The sequence below is a fragment of the Piliocolobus tephrosceles genome, chromosome 16, assembly GCF_002776525.5.
Source record: "Piliocolobus tephrosceles isolate RC106 chromosome 16, ASM277652v3, whole genome shotgun sequence".
Classification (NCBI taxonomy): domain Eukaryota; kingdom Metazoa; phylum Chordata; class Mammalia; order Primates; family Cercopithecidae; genus Piliocolobus; species Piliocolobus tephrosceles.
Genome location: NC_045449.1, coordinates 44,767,140 through 44,794,154, shown reverse-complemented (window position 1 = coordinate 44,794,154; position 27,015 = coordinate 44,767,140). Strand labels below are relative to the sequence as shown.

At 48.5% G+C, this 27,015-nt stretch overlaps 2 protein-coding genes across 11 annotated transcripts in view; both read right to left on the bottom strand.

Annotated features, from left to right (window-relative positions):
* Positions 1–260: 260 nt before the first annotated feature.
* SLC35B1 (solute carrier family 35 member B1) lies at positions 261–7,169 on the bottom strand. Of its 5 annotated transcripts, XR_002730042.3 has the most exons (10): positions 6,694–7,000; positions 5,931–6,034; positions 5,181–5,311; positions 4,843–4,873; positions 4,097–4,254; positions 3,825–3,957; positions 3,068–3,194; positions 2,170–2,276; positions 1,840–1,993; positions 263–485 (listed from the first exon to the last, which is right to left on the bottom strand). XR_002730042.3 is itself a non-coding variant. In XM_023204430.1 (9 exons), exons 2-9 carry the CDS (start codon positions 5,960–5,962, stop codon positions 433–435), a joined length of 768 nt encoding a protein of 255 aa, XP_023060198.1. In that variant the 5' UTR covers positions 5,963–6,034; positions 7,040–7,169; the 3' UTR covers positions 261–432. The 5 variants fall into 5 exon arrangements, 4 of the variants coding, with proteins under 4 accessions (XP_023060198.1, XP_023060197.1, XP_023060196.1 ...); XM_023204430.1 differs by lacking the exons at positions 3,825–3,957; positions 6,694–7,000 and adding an exon at positions 7,040–7,169 and having other exon boundaries at positions 261–485; positions 5,181–5,286; XM_023204429.2 differs by lacking the exon at positions 3,825–3,957 and having other exon boundaries at positions 261–485; positions 5,181–5,286; positions 6,694–7,054.
* Positions 7,170–9,316: 2,147 nt separating this feature from the next.
* FAM117A (family with sequence similarity 117 member A) overlaps positions 9,317–27,015 on the bottom strand; it is a 54,620-nt gene continuing 36,921 nt past the window's right edge. For 2 of the 6 annotated variants that reach the window (XM_023204421.1, XM_023204426.2), the window contains 7 exons: positions 21,602–21,697; positions 19,428–19,538; positions 18,869–19,003; positions 16,976–17,122; positions 16,521–16,722; positions 15,174–15,324; positions 9,317–10,545 (listed from right to left, as the gene is read on the bottom strand). In XM_023204421.1, coding sequence (XP_023060189.1) covers positions 10,245–10,545; positions 15,174–15,324; positions 16,521–16,722; positions 16,976–17,122; positions 18,869–19,003; positions 19,428–19,538; positions 21,602–21,697 — 1,143 coding nt within the window. In that variant the 3' untranslated portion in view covers positions 9,317–10,244. The remainder of the gene's footprint in view (positions 10,546–15,173; positions 15,325–16,520; positions 16,723–16,975; positions 17,123–18,868; positions 19,004–19,427; positions 19,539–21,601; positions 21,698–27,015) is intronic. The other 4 variants (XM_023204424.1, XM_023204427.1, XM_023204422.2 and 1 more) reach the window with 3 other exon arrangements.

Genomic DNA, 27,015 nt, shown 5'->3' with positions numbered 1-27,015 from the left:
CCACCTGTCCTCTAATGGGACCAGCTCCAATGGGACAAGCCTCACCCATCGCAACAGAAGCCGTTAGCACAATTCTGCGATCTCATAGAGTTCCTCCCTATAATGCTCAGGCTCTTGGGGGAATCATCCGCTCAACCATGCTAACCACGCCCACGAGAGGAGCAGCCTGAGTAATGAACATCCAGCTCTGCCTCTTCCCTCCCTCTTTATTTACCATACACTGTGCTCCAGGGCATGAAGAACAAAAACCACCAACTCTGTCTTGTTAAAATCCAAGTGCATTTTTTAGAATATGTGATTTTGCTTGATTTTATTTTTTTAAAAAAGACTGGAACTCAGTCCCATATTCCTATTAAGTCCATTTTCCTAAGAGATGTCACTGTTTGAGACAATAACTTAAATATTCTTGATGTGGAGGTAGTCTCTCTCTTCCTAGTGGGATGTCTTCTTGGCTCCTTTCCCAAACTTGGCATCGAGACCAAGACCTGTGAAAAGAAAGAAAATGGGCTTAGCCTTATGAGGGGAAATGAAACTTACCAATGATTGTGGTGGGGTCGGGTAGTCGGCCTTGGGGGTAGTCGGCCTTGTATCTCCAAAATGGGGGCTTTAAATAAAATACACGTCAGAACACTGGTTTTATGTAACTTCCTCAGAGATAAGAGAATGGCACCAGGATACTAGTTATTACAGATACCTGTATCTATATAGATAGATATAGATACATACATATATTTATAATACAGCAAGACTAAAAGAAATTTAAGAGTCAAAACTTCTAGGCTATGGCTGAATGTGGTGACTCACACCTGCAATCCCAGCATTTTGGGAGACTGAGGCAGGAGGATTATTTGAGCCCAGGAGTTTAAGGCCAGCCTAGGCAACACAGCAAGAACCCATCGCTATAAAAAAAAAAAAAAAAAAGAAAAAAAAAAAATTTAGTCAGGCGTGGTGGTATATGCCTATAATCACAGCTACTTGGGAGGCTGTGGTGGGAGGATCACTTGAGTCCAGGAGATCAAGGTTGCAGTGAGCTATCATCGCACCACTACACTCCAGCCTGAGCAACAGAGGGAGACCCTAGGAAGGCTGGATTAGACATAAAGCTTCCTTTTCTCTTTTTATTTTCTTCTGACACAGGTTCTCACTCTGTTACACAGGTGGGAGTGCAGTGGCGTGATCACAGCTCACCTTAGCCTCCACCTCCTGGGCTCAAGTGATCCTCTCACCTGAGCCCCCTGAGTAGCTGGGACCACAGGCGTGTGCCACCATGCTCAGCTAATTCTTGTATTTTTTTGCAGAGACAAGGGTCTCATCATGTTGCCCAGGCTGGTCTCGAACTCCCGAACTCAAGCGATCCTTCTGCCTCAGCCTCCCAAAGTGTTAGAATTACAGGCATGAGCCACCACACTCAGCCCCTTTTCTCTTTTAAAAAGGTTTTCTCTGGGCTGAGCACGGTGGCTCACGCTTGTAATGCCAGCACTCTGGGAGGCTGAGGCGGGTGGATCACCTGAGGTTGGGAATTCGAGACCAGACTGACCAACATGGAGAAACCCCCATCTCTACTAAAAATACAAAATTATCCAGGTGTGGTGGCGCATGCCTGTAATCCTAGCTACTTGAGAGGCTGAGGCAGGAGAATTGCTTGAACCCAGGAGGAGGAGGAGGCTCACCCAGCTGGTGAGCTGAGATCATACCATTGCACTCACTCCAGCCTAAGCAACAAGAGTGAAACTCCGTCTCAAAAAAAAAGTTTTCTCTAAAATATTTAAACAAATCTCATAAATATATAAGTAAATCTGAGGAGACAAAATCCAGCTGTGTCTCTGTGTGGCCACTTACCCAGGAACACAAGCACAGTGCCCACCCACTGCACGGGGCTGATGGGATTGGCGAAGAGGATCACAGAGGCCAAAATTGTGAAGAACTTTCGAGTTGTAGTGATGATGGAGCAGGTCAGGGGACCAAAATACACAACCGTCATAAAGATGAAGCTCTAGAGAAAGATAAAGGTGAGGTCCGGTGGGTTCTTGGGTATCTGCCATTGGTCTAAAGTCTATAAGCAGACCTCAGGGCTAATCTTGCCACCCTCTTCTTCCAGCCAGGCCAGTCTTTCTTAGGGAACCAGCTGCCAGAGTAGGGAGGCCAAGCCATCCCTTTTCAAGCACTCACCTGACCCAGGGCACTGGTCAGCCCAAAGAGCAGGATGTTATAGATGATGGCAGGGTACCTTTCAGCAAAGCTCAAGAACTCCCAGAGCTCCCCAGTGAACAGGATTCCTGAGAAAACATGTCAACAAATGTATGGCGTGTTTTGTGTGCCCTTACCCCCGGGTGTGCACACACACACACGCAAACTCCTGCACATGGCCTGTTAAAGAACTGCAAAGGAGGTGGGATGCGGGAAAGTGTATGGTGTGGATTTGCATCGTCTCATCATGGATTCTTCTCTTATTTTTCTCTGATTAGAGAAACTAAAGAGAATTTTGTGAGAAAAGCTTGAAAGTTTATGAGTTACTTCTACCAAAGTGATTACAAGCAGAAATCCTCAGATGCTGTAGAGATGCTGCCCCACACATCCTTAGCTCAAGGAAGCCCCTTGCATTAGTCACCTCCAGCCATCAGCAGCCTCCACCATTAACCCCAGTGTGCTGTACAAAAAATACTTTCTACATATGCCCAAATTTGAAAAGTTAGGAAGCACTGATTTCAAAGCAAATCCATTCACATTTGAACTATTTTCAGTGTACAGCTAACTCTGTTTCCTGTGAGCACTACGTGTCTCATTTCCTTCATGAAAGGGAACGTTCCCAGGTATCTCCCTGTGTTTTACTACTGTCTTCCCATGACACCTGACACACGACTCTCCTTCACTGTGCCAGTAACAAGTAGCAAACAAATCCTGCTGGTGTAGGTTTTTCCAGGAAGGTTTCTCAAGGGCTTGAACAAAAGGGCATCTTGGAACTAATTCAGGCCCTTGGTCTGGGCAACTAACAGCTAGAGGGATCAAAAGGATGAGGGCAGCCTGCCCTCTGGTGATACATGGGAAGAACAGCAGAACTGGCTCTCACCCATTCCCAGCAGCAATGTCGACCAAAGGTTGATGTTCAGCATCATGTGGTTGGAGCCTGTTTGGTAATGAGCCCGCATGTGGTCCTGGGAAACACCAGTCAGTCCATCCAGGGTCAGCGATAATAGCTGGGAAAGAAAGGGTGCAGCCTGTAGTGAGGTGGCCAACAGGGCCCTTTCCTAACCCAGGAATTAGGACACAGGATTCTCACTCTCAGCCTCCTCGGAAAGCCACTCCCTTTAAAGTCCTCAGAACAAAATGTTGCCATTTGGTCACAGGTGGAAGGTGGGGAGAGACCATGCTGACTGCCTCCCCTACCCCCTCCTCCCGCGGCCCAGGCACTGGACTGACAGGCTAACTGAGCTACCTAGTGATTTTGTAATCAGAGTAGAGCAGGAAGCTCACTGTCCAACATAAGGGAGGGGAAAGGTAGTCCCAGCAGGTTAGTTTCCTAGCTTGGAGTATAGTGCTCCAGAGACTGGATCCTGTACTTAGGCTGTCTGGATTGGAATCCTGACTCTGCCACTTAAATAGTCAAATGACTATGGGCAAGCGAGTTAACCTCTCTGTGCTGAGTTTCTTCATCTGTAAAATGGAGATAATACCACATAAGAGACTACTGTTGTAAAAATTAGTCAATTAACATGTAAAACACTTGGAACAGTGCCTAATGCATACACACCAGATACTATCATATTATTTTAAACTCTGGCTCCTAGGTTTCTTGGAAAGCCACAGTGAGAGACATTATTCCTTACCTCTCTGCTCTGAGATCTCCGTGACCTCACACCAGGATTCAGCCACAACCCTCAGAGCTATCTCTTCTCCAGAATGAGAGCTGAGCTGTAAATATTTCAGGTTTCCCACTATGGCATTAATAGAGCCAGGGGCCTGCAGCAAAGACCAGATATGGGGATAAGGAGCACCACAACCTCCCTTAACACATAACTGGCCTTCTGCCTGTCTAGGTGAGGCTATCCTTTGGTTACGTTTGCTGGAGAAGGCTGCCATCCCCAAAAGTATCTCATACCAGGAGTAGCTCTCCATAGCCGACTGTGTGTTCTTCTATCCCAACAACTTTCTTGGGTTTGTACATGAAAAGGGCCACTCCAGCCACAATTAGCAGCACACACAGGTACTTGGCCAATGGGTACTTCTTCTTCAAGAGGGTCACCCCAAGGAGCATGACTACAGGGAAAAAACAGAGTAGAAAATTCAGGCATCCATGAGGCATCAATGACCCCAATATCCTCTCTCTCAGGAGCCAGGAAAAGACTCAGGGAGAAAAGAATGACTAAGAAGGAAGGCTTAGAGAGGACAAAAGGAGGGTGCCAGGCTGGCACCTAGATAAGGATTGAGCAACAGGGTTAAGTGTGAGACAGGGAGGAGGTAGAGAACAAGGTGAAAAGTCCAGGAAGGGACAGGGCAAGGGTGGGGAACAGTGGAGAAGGAAAAGAAGTTGAGACAAAGAAACTGATGATCAAAATGGGAATTAGGTTTGCCTAATGACAATGTACACACATGCAACACAGAAATGGCTGACCAAGTGAAGCAGGCTAGGTTGGCCTTTAGCTCCTATTAAGGATTACCAGCCTATGAACATCACAAGAAGTGTCACAGATGACAGGATGGACAGCAGAGAGAGCTGGGGGAAAGTCCCTGGAGACAGCCATGATGGGATGATGAAGCTGAGAGGGATACAGTTGTAGCAGAGAAACAGAGAGCTTACTATAGGAAGAGAGACGACAGAAGAGGAAGACCATCTTCTTTGCTTACCTGGGATTGGCTTGCAGGATTTACCAAGGACCTGAAATTAAATCCAGCAAATAATTTCTGAGCATCTGTGATGTGTCAGGTACTATGCTAGGTACCATACTGATTAAGATGAGTAAGCACAGGGCTTGCACCAGAGACTTCAGCCTCAGAAAGCAGCCCTATCATGGCCCAACCCACCACCACTAAACCCAAGTTCTATGGTTCTATACACTCCTAATGTCTCAAGGACCGTTACTTTTTATTATTATTATTTTTTTAACTCACAGACCTGAGGGAAGAACTCTTAGTCATTTTCAAATGATATCTGAGCCAACCGTCATCCCACCCTGACGTTTCACCTGAGTTGGGTAGTTGACAAACTGTAGTGCTGAGTTGCTGGAGACCATGGCACCCAGATAGGAGATAGAACAGGCAGCATAGAGCCAGCTCCGGGTACGATCCACCCTGGCAGTGTCAAAAAACTGGATCACTGGGAGAAGACAAAAAAAGGAAAAGACAAAAAAAAAAAAAAAAAACAAGAGAAACCTGGTGGGGCTAGGATGGACCACTAAGCAAAGCTAAAGCCACATGAAAGGAACTTGTCTGTCAAATAAGACACAAGCTATTTCTGTTCTCTTACACTGGGAAATCTCTGAAAATTATTAATCTTTCCAATTCTGCCTAAGTTCAACAAAAGACCACATGCAGGGTGGAGGTGAGGGCCTCATTCAGTTCAAGGGACCAGTCAGCCCTGCTGCTAGTCCCCAGGGAACAAAGAGAGAATGCTCAAAGTATGCTTGAAGCTGACACACAAAAGAAACTCAAAGGGAAAGAAAAAAATGTTTCAAGTATTTTCAATGGGGATTTGGAATACAGAAGACCCATTCTCTGAACATTTCTAACTCAGAAGTTGATAAAAATTGGGGAAATAATATTTTACTCCACTTCAAAGTCATTAGTTTTACAGACTTCACAGAGAGGCTGTGTGAGTACCAAATGAGGTGGAGATCATGAGTTAGCCTTTAAGGTTGAATCAATGTTTAATGACTAGCATACTGAGGGAACTTGGGGTGATGGGGTACCCAACAAATTACTATCTAGGTACTCACAGATCTTGGCAAACACAGCATTGATCACACATTGAATGAAGACCAAAGTTAAGGCAAAGGTGAACGTCTCCTGTTTGGCTCCCTCCCCATACTTTCCTCTTGTTCTAGAAATGAAATGCATGATAAGAGAGAGGAGAAATTAGTATATTTCAGTCACTGTCATCTAATATATCCAGAACCACTGAAAACTTTAAAATTATCTTGCCTCTCTGGATGTAGGGAGAGTTTGTAAGGACCACTAGGCTCATCTGCAAAAGGGGCTGATTTTACTGGATCTCGAAACTAGACATCCCAGCCTATTGATTCCATAGCCTAAGGAAAGAATACCCGAAAAAGACGGAGAGGAAACATGCAAAACGAGATAGTGAAGTCAGGTACCCCAGGCAGGAGAAGACGGTATTTGGGCTATGGCACCAAGGCCGAGGGCGAATGGGTTGTTTGCAAGCATCTGGGAGTACCAAAAGGGGGCCAACTCGGGTCCTCTTTGAGGGGTAGAAGTCTCAGCCTGTAAAACGCAGGCCCTTAGAACCAAGCAGGGAAAAAACAGCTGAGAAAAGAAAATAACCAAGTCCAAAGAATCCAGAAAATAACCCTAGAGTTCTGGAATTCTGGGTCGGCTCAGCCACAGCTGCAAAAGTAGTGCGGTGCTAAGAGGGCGACAGCCGGGCATGAGGACAAGAGGCAGAAGGTCCAGAGGCAGAAGGCCCGGGACCCCTGTCACAGGCTGGGGAGAGAATGTAGGCCCGCCCCCGGGGTCGCTCACATCTTTTCCTGCAGGATCCCATAGTAAAAATAGCAGACAAAGACACCCAGGAAGCAGAGCGGCAGGCGCAGCCGGTCGGGCACCAGGGAGCTGCTAGAGGCCATGAGACGCCCGGAGGAGCCGACTGGAGACCCGCTCACAACCGGCACCGGCAACAGCGGCGGCGGGGGCGACAGCTCCAGCCGGACATCGCCGACCGGCGGCAGGGGCCTCATAGGAGCTGCATGCGACCGCCGTCCAGCAGGGCCCAGCAGTCACTACCGGAGCTGCCAGCTCAGGGCTGCCAAGGGGGAAACTCCTCAGAACGCAGCAACCACCTCCTAGGAAAGAAAACCCGCCCTGGGACCTTGGCTCCATCCCTGAGGGCCAGGGGAACCGGCAGCCTCGAGACCAATTTCTCGCCCTGGAGATTTTTCCAATCAGGCAACTCTGAGGACAACTGCGACCCAGAGCACCACAGGGTGCCCTAGAGCCACCCGGGCGTAGAATAATGACGTATAAGGATGTGGAGGCCACCAATTGGCTGCGCTGTGCGAACTCGGACAGGTAGGTGGGGACAGGAGGAGGTGCGGCCGACAGAGCAAATCCAATAGTCTTTTCCGCAGCGGGCGGCCAGGCTTCTGCTGGGTCCTAATGACAAAATCTCTTACTGGAGCCTCAGCGCCGTCTAGCTGCTGCCCAGCGTCAGCGACGTTACCTGCTCATTACCTAGGCACATCACTAGGCTTCCAAGGGGGAGAGCGGCACAGTATGTCTCGGCTTGGTGACTTAACGGCGGAGTAACCTACCAGTGTCACCCAAGTTCTGAGTCAGAGTTTTCCAGGTCTGGAAACGAGGGATAACTAGTAATAGCCACCTTGTCGCCTCTTGACTGTTGTGAGGATCGAATGAATTGAGGTTGGTGAAAGTGTTTTGTAAACTGTAAAATATGCTGTGCAAGTTTAAGGTATTATTAGTCATCACTGTTTCTCAGCCCTGATCTTATTTCCTCATATCGAGGGGTGGAAATGGAAGCTTATTGAAGTCAGTTTTCTTCCAAGTCTTAACTCACCAACAGTGAATGGCTTAAACCCTTCGGCCGCGCTCCTGAACATTTCCCATTAATGAGCACCTCGTTGGATCCCTTCCTCGTGCAAGGGTTGGGTCTCCACTTGCTGGCACGAATTGCCAGGGCAAGACTGACCTAAGGTCTTCCCACTACTACCTCCAACCCCTACTTAACTGGCCCAAATCTCCGGCCACCAGGTGGACTCTGGGCTGCTCTCTAGGTGGAGGCTCCTTCTCTTCTAGCAGCCTGCTCTTTTGGCACAGCCTTGGGCAAAGGAAGGAAATACTGGGCAGCACCACACCCGTCGCTCCCGGCCTGACTCACTAAGGCTTTGCGGGGGAGCCAGAAGTCTTTTAGAGGGAGGGGTGAGGGATAGAAGATAGGGTCTGTCCCCAGCCCACTGTCTCCTCGATATTAGTGGCATGGGAATCCCCATACATTTGCTCTCTTGCTCAGTAGCTTACTCTATTGGCTCAGCCCGCGATGCCAGGGCACCAAATAGCTGGGCGGAGAGACATGCCAGCTCTGCTTCTTTACCAGCTGGGACCTCAAACAATTCCCTTGTCCTTGTCCTCTGAGTCAAGTTTCCTCATGTGAAATTAATGGGAATATAATAACAAGCAGGAGAGCGCTGTGGTTAGAAACATGGGCACTGGATTCAAATGATCAGGTTTTCAATCCTAGCTCCCCCACTTCATATCTGTGTCTTTTGGGGAAAGTTATTCAATCTATTTGTCCTTCCCTGATTATACAGTGGGACTTTACCTTTTTTCTCTTACTGGGTGGTTGTCATATTTCAATAACATTTTATGTAAAGCAGTTAACATGATAGCTGGTTCTTACCAGCCCAATGAATGGTGGTTGGGATAGCCTGGTTTAGGAGTTTGTTGTCAAGTCTTATGAGGTAGATACAATTGTACTTATTATTACTGTCCTTGGGGTAGTCAACTGTTCACCCATACAATGGGGATGTGTCTTTTGTGAAAATGCTTTGGAAATTCCAAAGCATCATTGAAATATTGAGATGGTTATTCCCATTTTCCCCAAAAGCCTAAGAGCTCTTACAGGTGCAGCATTATAAAGGCTCCAAAGGGTAAGAATAGTGTCTTTGTGTAGTTTCTTTGTCCCCTTCAAGGCTGCACACTATGTTGTGGGTACTCCCTGAGATGAACCAAAGCTCCCCCTAAACTGTCGAGAGATCCAGCCAGTGCAAAAAACACCCACAATGTCAAACTGTCTTCCCGTGGTCACCTGCTTTTCCTCTCTGAAATCCATTCTCCTTAGGGAGCTTTTTCAGACTCACACAAGAATGGGTAACTTCCCCAGTGACTCCCTCACCCCACCTCTAGGACAAATCACACTCTTCATTCCGGACAGCCTTTTCATGGGTCTGTTGTTTCTGTCCATGTAAAGTATGCAAGCATGGTGTCCAGAGGACAGGAACTCTTGTGTACAGCCATGACACCACCCAGATGTGGGAATTGAGGCTCCTTCTCTTGAAGACAAAGATGAAATGATCAGTATAATACCCTTAATCTCTACCCCACTCTTCCTTCCCCACATATTTAACAGAACTTCAAGCTGCTGGGAATATTTATTTATTTATTTGGTCTATTAACACCAAGATCTGCAAAAAACAACCTCTAAACACAAGATAAGAAAACTCGAACATTAACATTCTTCAATTTTGTGTAAGCTCTGCAGTACGGAAAATATACAAACTTCAAACAGCTGCAAAAATAGTGTCTTTGGGAGAAAATAGAGTTTCTACATCGATACAAGAAAAATAGGCATTTTTCTAATCCAATCCAGCCCTGGGGCGGGCGGAGAGTATAGATTCGCCATTTGCCACCTGGAGGAATGCCAGCTCTCCTCCCCACTACCCACCTGGGGCTGGGCGGGCTGGCCTGCTACTTAAGACAATCTTTAGTCAGGGTGAAAGCGAGATGAAAATGCCACTTGGGAAAACACTTGTTTCCTCCCTCTGCCAGCAGCTGAATTGGTCAAGTGTTATGGCCCATTAGGACTGCTTTGGTCAGCTCCTCCAGTGAGAGGGAGGCGTGGGGATAGGGCTGAGAGGATGGGGGATCTATCTTATGGTCTCCTGGAAGGGAGGGAAGGAAATCTGTGGCATCCTCTCTCCTTCGTTCATGGCCAGCTTGCTCTGTGACAAAAATAAGGGCCTCCTATACAGTCATTTGGACTGACACCCAGGGGTGGGGGACTGAAGACCTTCTGGGTGTTTTCCGCCAAGTGAGGGATGTGGCAGGTACACAGGTGTGAGTTGTGAGCTGCCCAGCTGCTAGTGGAGACGGCAGGTCCCATCACGTTCAGAGGGGCCGGTGCCCATCAAAAAGAGGACCCAGGACTTTGACACGATAAGTGAAAGAAAGTGCTCAAAGGCCGAGAGGGAAGGGCCCCTCCATACCCCATCTCGGGACCTGGGGAGGGACCTGCCACCAAGGCACTGGTCTCTATGGTAAAATGGGGCAGGATGGGACCCTCAGACCATCAGGGAGCTCTGGAATAGCACAGACTCTTCTGATGGTGGGGTGCGCTGCCATGGCTCGAAGGGCAGTGGGGAGGCCTTGGAGGCCTCCGGATCCTTCCGAGGTGGTGGCCTGGGGCTGGCCGGGGGAAGGGGAGACCCCGGGTTTGAGGGGCAGTTACGGAAGATGAAGCCCATGCCGGGGAAGAGGGGCTTCATCAGGTTGACGGGGCAGAAGGCTGAGCCGGTCGGGTTGAAATGGACTTTGTTCTTGTCAGGACAGGAAGTCAGGAAGGCCAGGTCAGGACCTGGGGACCTGGAGGATGAAGAAAGACATACAAGACACACACATACACACAGAGAGAAACACAGGGTGAGAGAGGGTGAGATGTCACAGCATCAGGGCAGCAGGGGAGCTGGGTCTCTGTTCAAACAGAATCATAACTTGACCGAAAACCAAACCCCTCAGCAATCTGTTTTTAAAAAAAATATGGCTAAACAACAGGAAATGCACTTTAGCTAAAAACAGGAGGGATTGAAGCTAGACAGGAAGGAGAACTTCCTGACAATGTGATTCAAGAAGTGGAGACTAAGAAATCTTTTCATTCGAAAGATTTCATCAGTGGCCGGGCACGGTGGCTCACGCCTGTAATCTTAGCACTTTGGGAGGCCAAGGTGGATGGACCACTTGAGGTCAGGAGTTCGATGCCAGCCTGGCCGACATGGTGAAACCCTGTCTCTACTAAAAATACAAAAAATTAGCCGAGCATGGTGGCACGCTTCTGTAATCCCAGCTACTCAGAAGGATGAGTCAGGAGAATTGCTTGAACTTGGGAGGCGGAGGTTGTAGTGAGCCAAGATCTTGCCACCGCACTCGGGGAAAAGAAAAAAAACCCAAAAAAAAAAAAAAAAAAAAAAAAAAAGAAAGGAAAAGAAAAAAAGAAAAGAAATATTTCCTTAGTGAATGGTGTTTTGGTGACAAATCACATGCCTGAAAGCAGAGATCAAAGATAAGTGATTTTCTAAGATTTTTTATTAACCTAAAGTGGGGTTTCTCAGCCTTGATACCACTGACATTTTGGGCTGGATAATTCTTTGTTGCAGGGGTGGGGATGGAGGCATTGTCCTGTGCATTGTAAGATGCCTAACAGCGTCCCTGGCCTCTACTCACTATCCCACTAGTACCACGACTCCTCCCCTCCAGCTGTGACAACTAAACATGTCTCTTGATATTGCCAAATGTTCCCTAGTTGAAATCTACTGACCTAAAGAATCTAATTGTTGGGCACATTTGAAAAGTATGGGGTTTTTTGTTGTTGTTTTGTTTTTGAGACAGAGTCTCACTCTGTGGCCCAGGCTGGAGTGCAGTGTGACAGGATCATGGCTTACTGCAGCCTCAACTTCCCCAGTCCAAGCAATCCTCCCACCTCATCCTCCTGAGTATCTGGGACTACAGGCATGAACCACCATGCCCACCTAATTGCTTTATTTTTATTTTGTAGAGAAGGGGTCTCTGTATGCTGCCCAGGCTGGTCTCCAGAAAGGTGTGATTTTCAAAACTTTGGGAGGAAAGTATGGCAACAACTGTGAGAAAGGCAGCTAGACCTTATCAGAAGATCTGGGTTCTAACTCACCATGTGGTCCTTGTCATATCTGTCTCACCCCCCTTTTTAATTTAAAATTTTTTTTTTAGAGACAGGGTCTTGCTCTCTCACCCAGGCTGGAGTACAGTGGTGTGATCATAGCTCACTGCAGCCCCAAACTCCTAGGTGCAAGTAATCCTCCTGCTCAGCTTCCCAAGTAGCTGGGATTACAGACGCCTGCCACCATTCTAGGCTAATTTTTTTCTTTTTTCTTTTTTTTGGTAGAAATGGGGGTCTCACTGTGTTGCCCAGGCTGGTCTTGAACTCCTGGGCTCAAGTGATCCTCCTGCCTTGGCCTCCCAGAGTACTGGGATGACAGGCATGAGCCACCGCACCCAGCATGTCTCACCTTTATAATGTGAGAGGAATCATCCCTCCCCTTTTGATTGTTTAGGAAGACGGAATGATAAAAGGTCAGGTCAGAGAGTTCCTGAGTAAGGAATAGCCTTGATTCCTTGCTGTCTGGCAAAGCCTAGAGGGTGAAACAGCCCTAAGAAGCTGACGGTTTGAAGATCCCAGGTGAGAAGACGAAGGTATGGGAAGATGGTGAAGCTCTGCCACCAGTGGTTCTCACCAATCACGTTTTTCTTTTTTACTTTTTATTAAAGGATAATATATACACTCAGAGAAAAATGCACTCAGTATACAGACCGATAAATTGGTTACTATCTTCTTTTTGGGACAGGGTCTCACTGTTGTCACACTGGAGTGCAGTGGTGCAATCTTGGCTCACTGCAGCCTCCGCCTCCTGGGCTCAAGCGATTCTCCCACCTCAGCCTCCTGAGTAGCTAGGATTACAGGCACCCAACACCATACCTGGATAATTTTTAAAAATTTTTTGTAGAGAGGGTGTCTCCGTATATTGCCCAGGCTGGTCGTGAACTCCTGGACTCAAGCGATCCTCCCTTGGCTTCCCAAAGTGCTGGAATTATAGGCATGAGCCACTGCACCCAGCCAATTACCATCTTAATTCTGGAATTCTAATAATTCCAGAGCCCAGGAAGAGCAAGGTGTGAAGAGAAGAGCAGAGATCTGGCAGAGTCTGGAGAGGTGGAGGGTAAAGGCCCGTGTGCTGGGTGTGTTTGGGAAGGCCTGGCGACCTAGAGACTCCACAGTGGCAAGGGCTTCCCTGATGGAGAAGGGTTAAAAGAGTCCCACTTTATGGAGGGATGGGGAATGGGCAAGAGACAGAATGTTCTAGGTGTGTGCATGTACATGTCAGGAAGGTGACCAACAGGAGACCCAGCAACACTCAGAGAACATGATGGCAACCAGCATGACCCTCAATACCTTGACTCCTCGCCTGGAAAATCCAGATGATCTTGGAAGGGACAATAGCTAAGAAGGGGGGAATGTGGCAAAAGAATAGCTAAACACACAAACTTCCTAATAGGAAAGTTGATTAAATAAAGAAACCTCAGTGAACTACAGAATTTCAATCCCAGGATATCTTAGACAATCACTGATGGATCACCACCACTCTTTTTTTTGGAGACAGAGTCTCAGTCTGTTGCCCTGACTGTAGTGTAGTGGTGCAATCTCAGCTCACTGCAATCTCCGCTCACTGCAGTCTCCGCCTCCCAGGTTCAAGCAATTCTCATGCCTCAGCCTCCTGAGGAGCTGGGATTACAGGCATGCACCAACACACCCGGCTAATTTTTGTATTTTTAGTAGAGGCTGGGTTTTGCCATGTTGCCCAGGCTGGTCTTGAACTCCTGGCCTCAAGAGATCTGCCCACCTCCGCCTCCCAAAGTGCTGAAATTACAGGCATAAGCCACCGTGCCCAGCTGATCACCACCTCTTTTTTTTTTTTGGAGATGGAGACTTACTCTGTTGCCCAGGCTGGAGTGCAGTGGCGTGATCTCGGCTCACTGCAACCTCTGCCTCCCAGGTTCAAGCGATTCTCCTGCCTCAGCCTCCTGAGTGGCTGGGATTACAGGTGCCCACCACCATACCTGGCTAATGTTTGTATTTTTAGTAGAGACGGGGTCTTGCCATATTGGACCAGGCTGGTCTCAAACTCCTGACCTCAGGTGATATGCCCACCTGAGCCTCCCAAAGTGCTGGGATTACAGGCATGAGCCACCGCACCCAGCCCACCACCTCTCTTAAAGGGTTAATGCAGGAGCAGAAGTTAAATGAGCTGACTTTAAGGTTTCTTCTGGCATCGCGTCTATGAAAAACTCAAGACGAGCTACAGCTTAATTTCCGCCCACATTTCCAGGTTGTAATTACTCCACCATAATGTGGATTGAGGGAGGGTACTAGAGCCTAGAGTCTGCTGAAGCTAAGAGATCTGGCCTCTTCCCTCCACAACTTCTCAGAGGACCTAGAAGTCTTGAAGGGATACCAGGCAACAATAATAACAATAACAAAACCTCTAGTGGCAATGGTTTTCTCTGCAACTCCTACTTTGGCGGCCACCATGGGTTACTGCTCCCTTATTTGAGATACAAATGGTGCTCTCAATGACCCAAACCCAGTCCCAGCTACATCTTCACTCGCACACCATGACTAAACTTCCTGACTGCCACTGAAACCCCAACTTCGTGTGAATCTGCCCTGGTGAGTATTAAGCTGGCAGCAGGAAATGAAATGAGCTCTTTGGTGCCTGCTAACGGGGACAGGGGCATTTGGAAAGGTTGGCTCTTAATTCTTTCTGCTAATGGGAGGGAAGTGTAAAGAAATCAACAGAAGAATGGCTTCTGAATGATCCAGTCTGGTTTGGAAATTTTCCATAGTCCTTACTTGCAAGGACTGGAAATTTCTGCCTGGGAGTTCATGACACTTGAACCACTACAGCCACAGGGTGAAGACTTGACTCCGAAGCTCAAACTGTTAAGCTGTTTAGGCCCCCCATTCTACTCCAGTGGTGCTGAAACACTTCTAATCTCTGACTGAAGAGAAATACTAGTATGTTCTCCCCACACCCCCCATCTCTCTCTCTCTCTCTCTCTCTGATTATGGTCTAGCAAATTCTCACACCTTCCCCGGAGATGGAAAAAAACAGAAGAAACAAAGGGCTTAGGTTTCAGATACATTTTCTTTCCAGCTCCTGCTGCGCTTGTGGCTGGCATGTGGGCAGAGAGCAGGTTTCTATGGAGATAATGATAAGCAAAGATTTAAGTGCTCAGGGTAGGTAATGTCAACACGTTTGATCATGGAAAGCTGGCAGTACTGATCGTCTAAAGTTGACAACACCTCTATGACAAGAGAGAGTCCGAGACTGAAGAAGGCCTGTCAGGTGGGAGAATGTAGGCCCACCCTCCCCTCCCACACCCTGTCTACTTGGTATACTCACGTGGCCTCTTCAAACACACGCACTTTCTCACAGCCTTCTGGGGGCTCCCGTTTGAAGACGTAGCTATGATTAGGCCGAGGGGAGGCAGCAAAGGCAAGGACAGGAGATGGGCTGCCATCTTCAAGAAAGGCTGGATGGCCTGGAGAGGAGGCTGTGAACAGAGCAAGGCTGAGTGTAGTGGACATGAAGGGAATGCCTCCACTTTTCTGGGTCCAGGACTGGGGTGTAAAGTGGCAAGACTGGGGACGCATGGTAAGGAAGAGGATAGTGGGTGTGCTTAGCCACTGTGATTATTATACTCTACCTTAAAAACCTTTGAGGCAGCTTACAAAAATACACAGTGTATAACAGAGCAAAAAAATGGAGTTGAATGGATAGAAAGTTAAGATCTCATACCAATTCTATATTCCCAGGAGGTAGACTGGGACTGGAACTCCAAATCTCAGACTTGAAGCAATCCTAAATGCATCTCTCTCTGCCTTCTTCCAAGACTGTAACACCCTCCCTGCCAACATACCACGGCTTCTTCCTGTCCACAGTCTTGAAAATCTATCCTTTCTTCCAAGAAGAGTTCTTCTCTGACTCAGAGAAGCAATCTTTACTCAACCCCACTTGTAGGATAAAATTCCTCTCTCTTTCCACACAGCGAATGTACTTGGCCTAGGTTGCAAATATTGACTTTATCTGTACTTATCTCACATTTATTCCCCTTACTATATGCTCTGTTTACCTATGTGTATTGTTAGATCATGCCCTTGACCAGCCTACCTCCTGGGGTTGCTGTGACAATCAAATCAGACAATATAGGCACACTGCTTTATAATGTAAGGATCATTAGGAGGTAAGAATTTTATCTCATTTTCTCAGTGAAGTAGATAGAGCATTGTAGAAAGTAGAGATTTGGAGTAAAAAAAAAATCGGTTTTGGTCTAGGTCAAACTATACAACCCTGGGCAAGCAACCATATTCTCTTACTTTGTATCACTCACAACTACTTTGAAACCATTGCTGGGAATGAGTACAGTGGACACCTGAATGAAGACTCGCTGCTTTCCCCTACAGCTTGCTGAACCTCAGTCCAAAAATGGGGATGGCAGGGATTGCTTCTTTGGATCCCAGTGAGGATTAAATAGAATATAAATGCAGAGACTTCATAAGTTATCAATCAGAATGGGATGTATGGGACCATTATTATCATTTGTATAATGTGCAGAAGAAAGATGACTCATAAAGATATTCTAGTAGGGTACTGAGAATGCTGGGCCTGAATTGACTAGAGGTGGAAAAGGGAGTGGAGCCACTCATGTGCCCCAGAGTCAGCCCTGCTGCCTCAGCCTCCGCAGCTTACCTTTGTCATTGGGGGTGGATGCCAGCTCCTCGGCGGCACCCTGGTGTTCCTCATGACTGGCGGGGCCACAAGGCTGGGGGGATGCCAAGGACATGGAAGGAGAGCTGGCAAGGTTGCCAGGCTCCAGGAGGAGGAGGGGATGATCACAGCTGCCACTCTGGGGAGGAGCTGGGGCCCGGTGCCCATCAGGGATCTCAAGGATCTGACGGGGAAGGACGGTAAAGACTCTCAGCCTTGTGTATTTCAGGCCTGCAGCAGCACAGTGACCCTGAGGGTATTCCCCTTGCTGCTGTCATTCTCTATCCATAACACACAACCACAGAACACCATTTCCTCCAGCCATGTATTTCCCTGGCCACCCCTCAATCTAGAAGAAACTCCCTCCTGTTTCTTCCATAGCACTTTGCTCTTATCCCTAACAGCACTCACAGTCCAATGTATAATTACATATTCACCTGTAGGGCTTGATCAATGTGTTGTCCCCACAAGACTATAAGCCTCATGAGGGCAGGGACCTTCTGTGCCCTGGGCTCTAGGAACACAAAGATGATAATGTATGCTGGAAGGCACAATAGCAGCAAACCATCAGGAGCCTGTAAGTGCTGTAACCATTGCAGAACAAGTATGCTGATGATTAGCATGTATTACATACCTCCTGATCCCCTTTTAAAAACACTCAATGGTACCTGAACCTGTAGCTCACCAAATTATGTGCATGTGTTTGGGTATATGTGAAATCCTGCATACACGCGAATTCAAAATCAACTAGTAGATAAATCATAAACTGAGAAGTGTGCCCATTAGAATCATATTAATACTGGCCAACTGGCATTCCCAAATTAAACTGTGTCAATACAAAAGTGTGCCTGAGGCCGGCTGGGCACGGTGGCTCACGCCTGTAATCGCAGGACTTTGGGAGGCTGAGGTGGGTGGATCACGAGGTCGGGAGATAGAGACCATTCTGGCTAACACAGTGAAACCCCATCTCTACTCAAAAATACAAAAAAAAAATTAGCCAGGCATCGTGGTGGGCGCCTGTAGTCCCAGCTACTCAGGAGGCTGAGGCAGGAGAATGGTGTGATCCCAGGAGGCGGAGCTTGCAGTGAGCCCACATCGCACCATTGCACTCCAGCCTGGGCGACAAAGAGAGACTCTGTCTCAAAAAAAAAAAAAAAAATGTGCCTGAGACCAGCACGGTGGCTCCCCCAGCTACTGGGGAGGCTGAGGCAGAGAACTGCTTGAACCCGGGAGGCAGAAGTTGCAGTGAGCTGAGATCATGCCATTGCACCCGAGCCTAGGCAATAAGAGTGAATCCCAGCACTTTGGGAGGCTGAGGTGGGTGGATCATGAGGTCAGGAGATCGAGGCCATCCTGGCCAACATGGTGAAACCCCGTACTAAAATACAAAAAATTAGCCGGGTGTGGTGGCACATGCCTGTAGTCCCAGCTACTCGGGAGGCTGAGGTGGGGGAATTGCTTGAACCCGGGAGGTGGAGATTGCAGTGAGCCAAGATTGCGCCACTGCACTCCAGCCTAGCGACCAGAGTGAGACTATGTCTCAAAAAAAAAAAAAACAAAATAAAAAGGGCTGGGCATGGTGGCTTACGCCTGTAATCCCCCGGCACTTTGGAAGGCCGAGGTGGGTGGATCATGAGGTCAGGAGTTTAAGACCAGCCTGGCAAAGATGGTGAAACCCCATCTCTATTAAAAATACAAAAATTAGCCAGGTGTGGTGGCAAGTGCCTGTAATCCCAGCTACTGGGGAGGCTGAGGCAGAGAACTGCTTGAACCCGGAAGGCAGAGGTTGCAGTGAGCTGAGATCATACCATTGTACCCCAGCCTGGGCAACAAAAGTAAAACTCCATCTCAAAAAGAAAAAAAAAAGTGCCTGAGACTTCAGCAAAGGTAGCACATATTCTGCCTGGGAGGGGAGTCAGGGAGATGGCTGCGTAAGAGCACGCGTGTTACTAGGTAGAGATGGAGAAGGGGCAGGGAGCAGCAGGCACTGAGATGCCCATGCTGGTGCCGAGCACATGGGGAACAGTGAGAGCTGGCAGTTTGGCTGAAGATGACCCCTGCCTGTTCCTCCCAGCGGGGGGGCCTCCTCTCTGCCAATCCTTGCCCCCTCTCTTTGTACTCACCACCACAAAGCCTGTCCTAGTGACACAGGTAAGGCCATTTGAGACTAATAACCTCCATTTGCATTCCTTTTGCAGGCTGGTGTTTGCATGCTGCTGTTTGCATAGCCATAGCCTGTGAGGCCCCAGAGAGCAGGACTCCCAGTTCCCCTCACCCAGGCCAAGTGAGGCACGGACTGTGGGTGCACTCAGGGTGCAGCCGCCACTCACCCTCAGCAGCTCCTCTTCTCCCTGCTCCTTCACAAACACCTCCTCCAGCTCTTGGTTGAGCCCTTCCAGGCTCCTGTGCAGGCAGGGGCTGAGTCGCAAGACAGGGGACCCTGAGGGGAAGCTGGGAGAGGACGCCTGAGGAGGAGGCAAATGACCAAATCACACACAGCCCCACCAGGCCTAGACAGTCATTCATTCTGACCAGGAGTAGTGGTCATGTCTACACAGCAGAATTGAGGGAATGAAGGGTGATTTGGGGACAGTTACAGATTGCAATAGGTCCACTCAGCGTAGTTTTCTCCAAAAGTTTGAGTTTTGCAGAGTCTATTGTGTGCTGTAGAGTCGTTGCATCAATCGTATGGGGTAGAAGAGAGAGGGAGATTCAGAACTGTAAGAAGCCCTTCCAATATCACACAGCAAGACCAAGTTTGGACTAAAACTTCACAAAGCATGCAGTGTGGTAGGGGGCTCGGCAGCTCCAAGACCCAGGAAACCTCTGCCCACATGGGGGGCCTGCATGGAGGAGAACAAAGGGGAGAGGGCTGGGGAGAAAACATACCCTCAGTGCTCCCCGCACTGCGTGGTCCCCTGGGAGTGGGGAACCTCGCTCCTTCTCTTTCCCACTGTGGCTCAGCTTTGTCCTCTGCAGTTGTTGCTTCAACTTGGAAATCTAGCAGCCCAGAAAGAGGAAGACAGAGGCAGATTAAGGAAAGCCAAAGTGCACGGGGTCCCTCTTCCAAGGAGTGGCTCCTGCCAGAGGCCCATGAAGATATATACAAGGAGGATGGAAGTTAATCTTCCATCTCAAAATAGCCCAGTGGTGTTAAAACTATGATGATCTGTTCCTCAGACGAGTTGGATACCTCACTTAACTAGATGGATTGGATTCCAAAAAATTAAAAATATACAACATGGAAACCATTTTGTCTTTTACAGATTCCAAAGACATGGGCTACCCCTCTTTTTTTTTTTTTTTTTGAGACTGAGTCTTGCTCTGTCACCCAGGCTGGAGTGCAGTGGTGCGATCTCGGCTCGGCTCACCTCCATCAGGTTCAAGCAATTCTCTGCCTCAGCCTCCCGAGTAGCTGGGATTACAGGTGATTACAAATTACCACCACCCCCAGCTAATTTTTGTATTTTTAATAGAGATGGGGTTTCACCATCTTGGCCAGGCTGGTCTTGAACTCCTGACTTCGTGATCCACCTGCCTCAGCCTCCCAAAGTCCTGGGATTACAGGCATGAGCCATCGCGCCCGGCCCTACCCCTCCGTAAATAGCAATGGAAGATGATGTTTCTGAATGCTAAGGGCAGTTCACTCCTCACAGTACATTCACATCTCAAAGGCCCTGAGACCAAGAAGGATGGGGATATTCTCCCCTGTTTAAAGCAGACTACACTAGGAACAGGGATAGATACTCAAGAAGGGAATACTGGATTTCGTCTTGACTTTCATATCCTGAGACTATTACAGATTATCATCAACAATTTTGAATATTATCCCATCACATGTGCAATTCTGGACCTTCTTGCCCTCAACTGCTCAGGGGATGAAGAGCTATTTAAATATAAGCCCAAACTAAATGGAATTCAGAGAGTAGACCTGCTGCCCACAGCCATAAAATTTATGACTAGATCCAAGAAGAAAGAACTTTCCGATATGCTATTGTGGGTCACTCATACCACATCTCCCCATTCTTAGTGCGAATAACTTACTTACTCTGACCATTGAAAAGTTTAAATATTTTTTATTTCCCCGTCTTAAGCTCTCAACATATTCACTTCATATTTTCTCATTGTTCTCAGCAACAGAGGGCAGAAGCAACTTCCTCTTGTAAAGGGGTGCAGGGTGAGTCCTATCGAGTTGACTCTCTCAGAAGGTGCCACAGAGCATGTCAGGAGGAGCTGATGGGGACCCCTGGAATATTCCAGCCTACGGCTTTCTTCCCTTAACCTCAATGACTTGAGCACTCCTGAGGGAGAGGGAGAGCCAGGAAAAAGTGTTTGGGAACATTTCATTATTTTTCTCTTCTTTTGAAAAGAAGGCTAGGGCTGGGCACAGTGGCTCATGCCTGTAATCCCAGCACTTTGGGATGCAGAGGCAGGCAGATCACCTGAGGTCAGGAGTTCAGCACCACCCTGGCCAACACGGTGAAACCTGTCTCTACTAAAAAAAAAAAAAAATACAAAAATTAGCTGGGTGTGGTGGTGGGTGCCTGCAATCTAAGCTACTTGGGAGGCTGAGGCAGGAGAATCGCTTGAACCCAGGAGGCGGAAGTTGCAGTGAGCTGAGATCGTGCCACTGTACTCCAGTCTGGCCAACACAGTGAGACTCTGCTTCCAAAAAAAAGATGAATAGTTAAGAAGTAAATGAGACTGGGAGCTCCTAATTCCCAGGAACTCTCTCCCTGTCTTCCTCCAGTCTCTGAGCTGCTTATCTGGATCCAACCCCAAAGTAAAGCAAGAACAATGGTGGCTCCAGTCCTGTGCTTGCTGCTGAAAGGCACTAGCAGCCTCTGGCCAAGCCCTTTCCTAGCAGGAGGATCTGGGCTCCTAAGACCTGGCCACTTGGAGAGTGGAAGTCAGCTAGGAAGGAGCCATCTCATCAGGAAAAGGCCAGGTTAAGACAGGAGAGGTGAGCAGTGTGACTCCACTGTGGAGGAGATGCATCGCATGGTACTAGGGGATCAAGAAGAAGCCGCTACCCTAGGCAGGGAGTCAAAGTGGGTAGCTACCTCTTTTCGGTGGTCTGTGCTGCCCCAGGATGCTGAGCGCTTGTGTGCACAGGAGCTGGCACGCTCACGTTCTAGCTCTTGCCAGGACAGGGGCGTCTGCAGGGAGAGAAACACAGTGAGACAGAGCAGCTTCTTCGGCGGGCACTGGGGAACAGGCACACTGTTTTCTGGGTAGAGGTGATGGCCCTTTGAGCCCTTCTCTCCTCTGCTCATAAACCTCTGAACACTCCCAGTCGGTGTTCTTCTTCAGGCTTCTCCACCTGCACTGCCTCCTTCCCAGTTCACATCCTCCAGAAAACGTTCCCTGATGAACCCAACAGGGCCAACCTCCTCTTTACTCTTTTCTGAGTACTATACATGTATGATATCCCAGTTATTCCAGCTGATCCTCAGTGGTGAGGACAAGTATTGCCACTCCTATCCCAACCAGCTCCAAGAGAATATAGGCTCAGGCTCAGGGAATCACTGGCACCCTTTATTCTCTCGCCCTCTACATGTCTAGCACGGGCCCAGGTTCCTGGGAGCTCAATAAAAACAAGTTAATATATAAGAGTGCATTAAGGGATTATTAACTGGCAAAACAGGAAAAAGGTCAACGTAGGTCCCTTGACCAAAGCAGGGGACTCCTATATAGTGCAGTGCCTCATTTTTCCCTGCACATGGAATAAGTGTTGCTCCCCCGACCCCCACCCCCGCTGCAAATAAGCAGGAAGGAGACATTTTCAGAAAGGAGAGAGCCACAGTTCTGAATCCAGCCCTGATTCCTGATCCCTCTTGGCCTTATCACTCCTTTTCCTCCTGGGCATGCCCAGCCCTCATAAAAACAGGGCCCTCAGTCTGCATCTCCTCTCCCTTGCTGCACCGAAGACAGAGTGTCCAAGATGGAGGCAGGGAGAGCTGCACGACTACTTCCTGAGCCCCCACCCAAGGGAGGAAGCTGTTGGCTCTAAGCATGAGACCAAAGAGGCCCAGATCCCTCCCCACCACCAGTATCCCTACTTCCATTCCAAGGGAGGGGCCCAAGGGGGAACGCTCCAGTGGAACCAGTTCCTCTCTAACTTCTATGCATAAGCACAGGCTGCCAAAAACATGAGGGCCTGGGAACTGTCTCCTCCAAGAGATCTGCTGACCTCCCCCGAGAGGTTGTTGCAAACAGAAAAGGGGGAGGACGGGAAAAAAAACCCAGCTACTCGCCACCCAACAGCTGCTAAGAGGAGCTCGGCGGGGGAGTCTGAGCAAGCTTGTGAGAGCAGACGGCCGTATGTGACAGCTGCAGTGGAGAGGGGCCACTGGGGATTGGGGCTCCCTGGCTCTTCCTTCTCCCAGCTGCTCATGGATCAGCACCTTTACTGGGCCATGCAACATAGCCAGGGAGAGACAACTGCCCTAACTTTCTTGTTCTGATGAGCATCACGAGTAAGTAGGTAACAGAGGAATCAACAAATGCTAAATAAAGCATCCAGAGATCCATTTCCCCACAATTCCCTTCTTTAGGAAAAGGGCAGATGGCATATCCTCAGGCCCAAATCTTCAGCACAAACCCTAAAGCCCTCAAGATGAAGCTGGCTCTCAGTATATGGAAAGCTACTTCCAAATGCCTGTGTGTCTCTAAACCAGGGTGCTACCAGACAAAGCCTCAGAAAAGGCTGGTGCATGCACTAAAAAGTGAGGAGGAAGCCCATCTCTCCCAGCCACCTCCACCCAGCAGACACACAAAGGATCCTCCCCTCAAGGCTCCAGGACCAACTCTAATGATGACTACCTCTGCTAATCAAAGCTGAGCCCCGCACCCCCCATGCAAACCTGTTGTCCCTGGAAGGTGGCAGAGGCTATAGAGGGATGACAAAAGCTAAAGGGACAATTCTGCCCATTTCCCTTCCTCAAGGAAGATACTGTACTCACAGGTGGGTGATAACAGAGAGGAAAAAACAGCCACGTTCAGGCTGCCATGGGTACTACTAACATCTCTTGCAAACTCTTCAAGTACCTCTTCTGGGATATGCGAGAGGGTGGAAAGAGAAATGCAGGCTAGCACAGGACTTTAAAAGATGTGAGGCTGCGGGTGGTGGCAATCCCAACACTTTGGGAGACTGAGGCGGATGGATCACTTGAGGTCAAGGGTTCGAGACCAGCCTGGCAAACATAGTGAAACCCCATCTCTACTAAAAATAGAAAAATTAGCTGAGTGCCTGTAATCCCAGCTAGTCAGGTGGCTGAGGCATGAGAACTGCTTGAACTCAGGAGGTGGAGGTTGCAGTGAGCTGAGATTGCGCCACTGCACTCCAGCCTGGGCGACAGAGCAAGACTGTCTCAAGAAAAAAAAAAAAAAAAAGAAGAAGAAAAAAAAGAAAAAGATGTGAAAATCATAGCAGCTAGGGTCATCTCCTCTCTCAATGCAGGTGACCCCACCTCTCTCCGCTCAGCAACGTCTTCCACCAACCACTGCCTTCTCTGTGTAAACTATACTACTAAGGCCATTGCTTTGTGTCAACACCCAACCCCTGGCCATAGAATTCACCAGCTGACCCTTCATCCCACGGGCTTTCCATCCTTGGCTCTCTGTCCTCCTAAGCAAACCCATCTCCCTCTCCTTTTTCTTACCCCCAACCTCCAAGCCTGGTTTCCTGATCTAAGACGGCCTGCCCGGCCAACTATTCCCATTCTTCTTGTCAGGGAGCCTTTCCTAACTTGTCCGCCTCAGGCTGACTGCTCTTTTGCTCTGTGTCTTCTTCTCGCAGATGGGCTCTGAGTGTACATCATTCATGCAATCAACAAATAGTGGCTGAATGTACACTGTGTGCCCAGGCACTGGCCATACAACCATGTATAAAACAACACAAACACTTGTCCCTTCTGAGTTTATTTTCTCATTGGGGAGAAAGTTTAAGCAGTGGTAAGTGCCAAGGAGAAAAATACAGCAAAGAAAAGGGATAGGAATGCTGGGTGGGGGATACAATTGGCAATGTCAGGGAGGCCCCCAATGAAAAACTAACATCTGCATAAAAACACGAAGGAGGTGAGGGAGTAAGTCATGTGGGTATCTGAGGTAAGAGTAATCCAGACAGAGGGAACAGCCAGTGCAAAGGCCCTGTGGTGGCAATGAGCCTGGCATGTTTGAGAATGATAAACAGGCCAGTGTGGCTGGAGCAGAGTGTGTCGGGAGATGCAGTGACAGGTTAAAAAACGGCTTCTCAAAGATGAGGAACCTATAAATGTTACCTTGTATAGTAAAGGTTTTGCAGATGTATTAAGGATCTTGAGATTATCCAAAATTATCTGGGTGGACCCTAAATACCATTACAAATATCCTTAAATAAGAAAGAGGAAGAGGGAGATTAGATGTATGCACACTGAAGAGGATAAAGCGATATGACCACAGAGGCAGAGATTTGAGTGATGTGGCTGAAAGCCAAAGAGTGCCAGCAGCCACCAGAAGCTAGAAGTGCAAGCAACAGACTCTCCCCAGGAACCTCCTGGGAGAGAATGGCCCTGCCAACACCTTGATCTCAGCCCAGTGGAACAGAACTTGGACTTCAGGTCTCCAGAACTGTGAAAGAATACATTTCTGTGGTTTTAAGCCACTAAGTTTGAGGTAATTTGTTAAAGCAGCCTCAGAAACCTAATGCAGTAGGTTATCCTGTGTTTGAAGTTGTTGACATGCTGACATCAAGTATGTATGTATGTATGTATGTATGTATGTATGTGATGGGAGTTTCACCCTTGTTGCCCGGGCTGGAGTGTAATGGCGCGATCTTGGCTCACTGAAACCTCCGCCTCATGGGTTCAAGTGATTCTCCTGCCTCAGCGTCCCAAGTAGCTGGGATTACAGGCACGTGCCACTACACCTGGCTAATTTTGTATTTGTAGTAGAGACAGGGTTTCACTATGTTGGTCAGGTTGGTCTCGAACTCCTGACCTAAGGTGATCCGCCCGCCTCAGCCTCCTAAAGTGCTGAGATTACAGGCATTAGTTACCGGGCCCGCCCGACATGGAGTATTCTCAAGGCAGGAGTGTACACAGGTGTGGACTATAGCCCCTCCTAAACTGGGAGTGCCCAAAGTGGGGACCATGCCCCAGTTTCCAGTGCCCAAGGTTGGATAGGACTCCTCTTCTGCGTCTTACCATGGAGCACAGAAAAGTCACAGCTAAGAAAAGCTCCCCTTCAAGGAGCTAACCTGGCCAGGTGCGCTGGTTCATGCCTGTAATCCCAGCACCTTGGGAGGCCAAGACAGGAGGACTGCTTGAGGCCAGGAGTTCAAAACCAACCTGGGCAACATAGCGAGACCCTATCTCTATAAAAGAAATAATTTTAAATTAGCCATTTATGGTGATGTGTATCTGTAGTCCCAGCTACTAGGGAGGCTGATGCAGGAGGACCACTTGCACCCAAAAGTTCGAGGCTGCAGTGAGTCATGATCATACCATTGCACTCCAGCCTGGGCAACAGAGCGAGACCCTGTCTCAAAAAAAAAAAAAAAAGAAAAAACTAACCTTCTGGCCACAACAGGGGTCAAGCCATGTTGCTCAGTCATTCTAGATGACCCTTTGGAAGCAGGGTAGAGCTGGAGCTCAGCAGACCAAAAAGTCATGTTTGTTGCTGGGCGTGGTGACTCATGCCTGTAATCCCAGCACTTTGGGAGGCTGAAGCGGGCAGATCACTTGAGGTCAGGAGTTCAAGATCAGCCTGGTCAACATGGTGAAACCCCATCTCTACTAAAAATACAAAACAATCGGCCAGGCATGGTGGCACATGTCTGTAATCCCAGCTACTTGGGAGGCTGAGGCAGGAGAATTGCTTGAACCTGGAAGGCGGAGGTTGCAGTGAGCCAAGATCGAGCCACTACACTCTAGCTTGGGCGACAGGGCAAGACTCTGTCTCAAAAACAAACAAACAAAAAATAACAAAAAGTTGTCTGTCAGGGGGAGTCATGTACTGGAACAGATTTGACACCCTGGCCCAGTGGGAGCAGCTGAGGGACAAATAGAGCAGCTTCTGACAATGAGTGGCATGGGCCAGCTGTGCAGATGATACTCAGATTATGCAAAACTGGATGTGGCCAGACCAAGGAAGCCTTGCCTGGGATTGAGATCCCAGAGCAACATGTGGAAGGACAGCTGGGCATGGGGGTGGAAGACAGTTTCCCAAAGAGCCATCTAATATTAATCAGGAGGAGGGGTGGGATGAAGCTGAAAACCCTCCAAACTGGAATCTCTCAGCCTCCAGCCCAAGAGTTTCTACCTGGACTCCATGACCACAAGCAGGAAAGTCCTGGCCCTCACTGTCTCCAGTGACCTTGGCACCTGAGTAAGCTCCATGTGTGGAGCTGGGCTAGGCCCTGGAAACGTAACCCACTATCCCTGCACAGGACTGTCAAGCAGCATGGTGCCTGGCCTGGTGTGGACCATCAAGACTA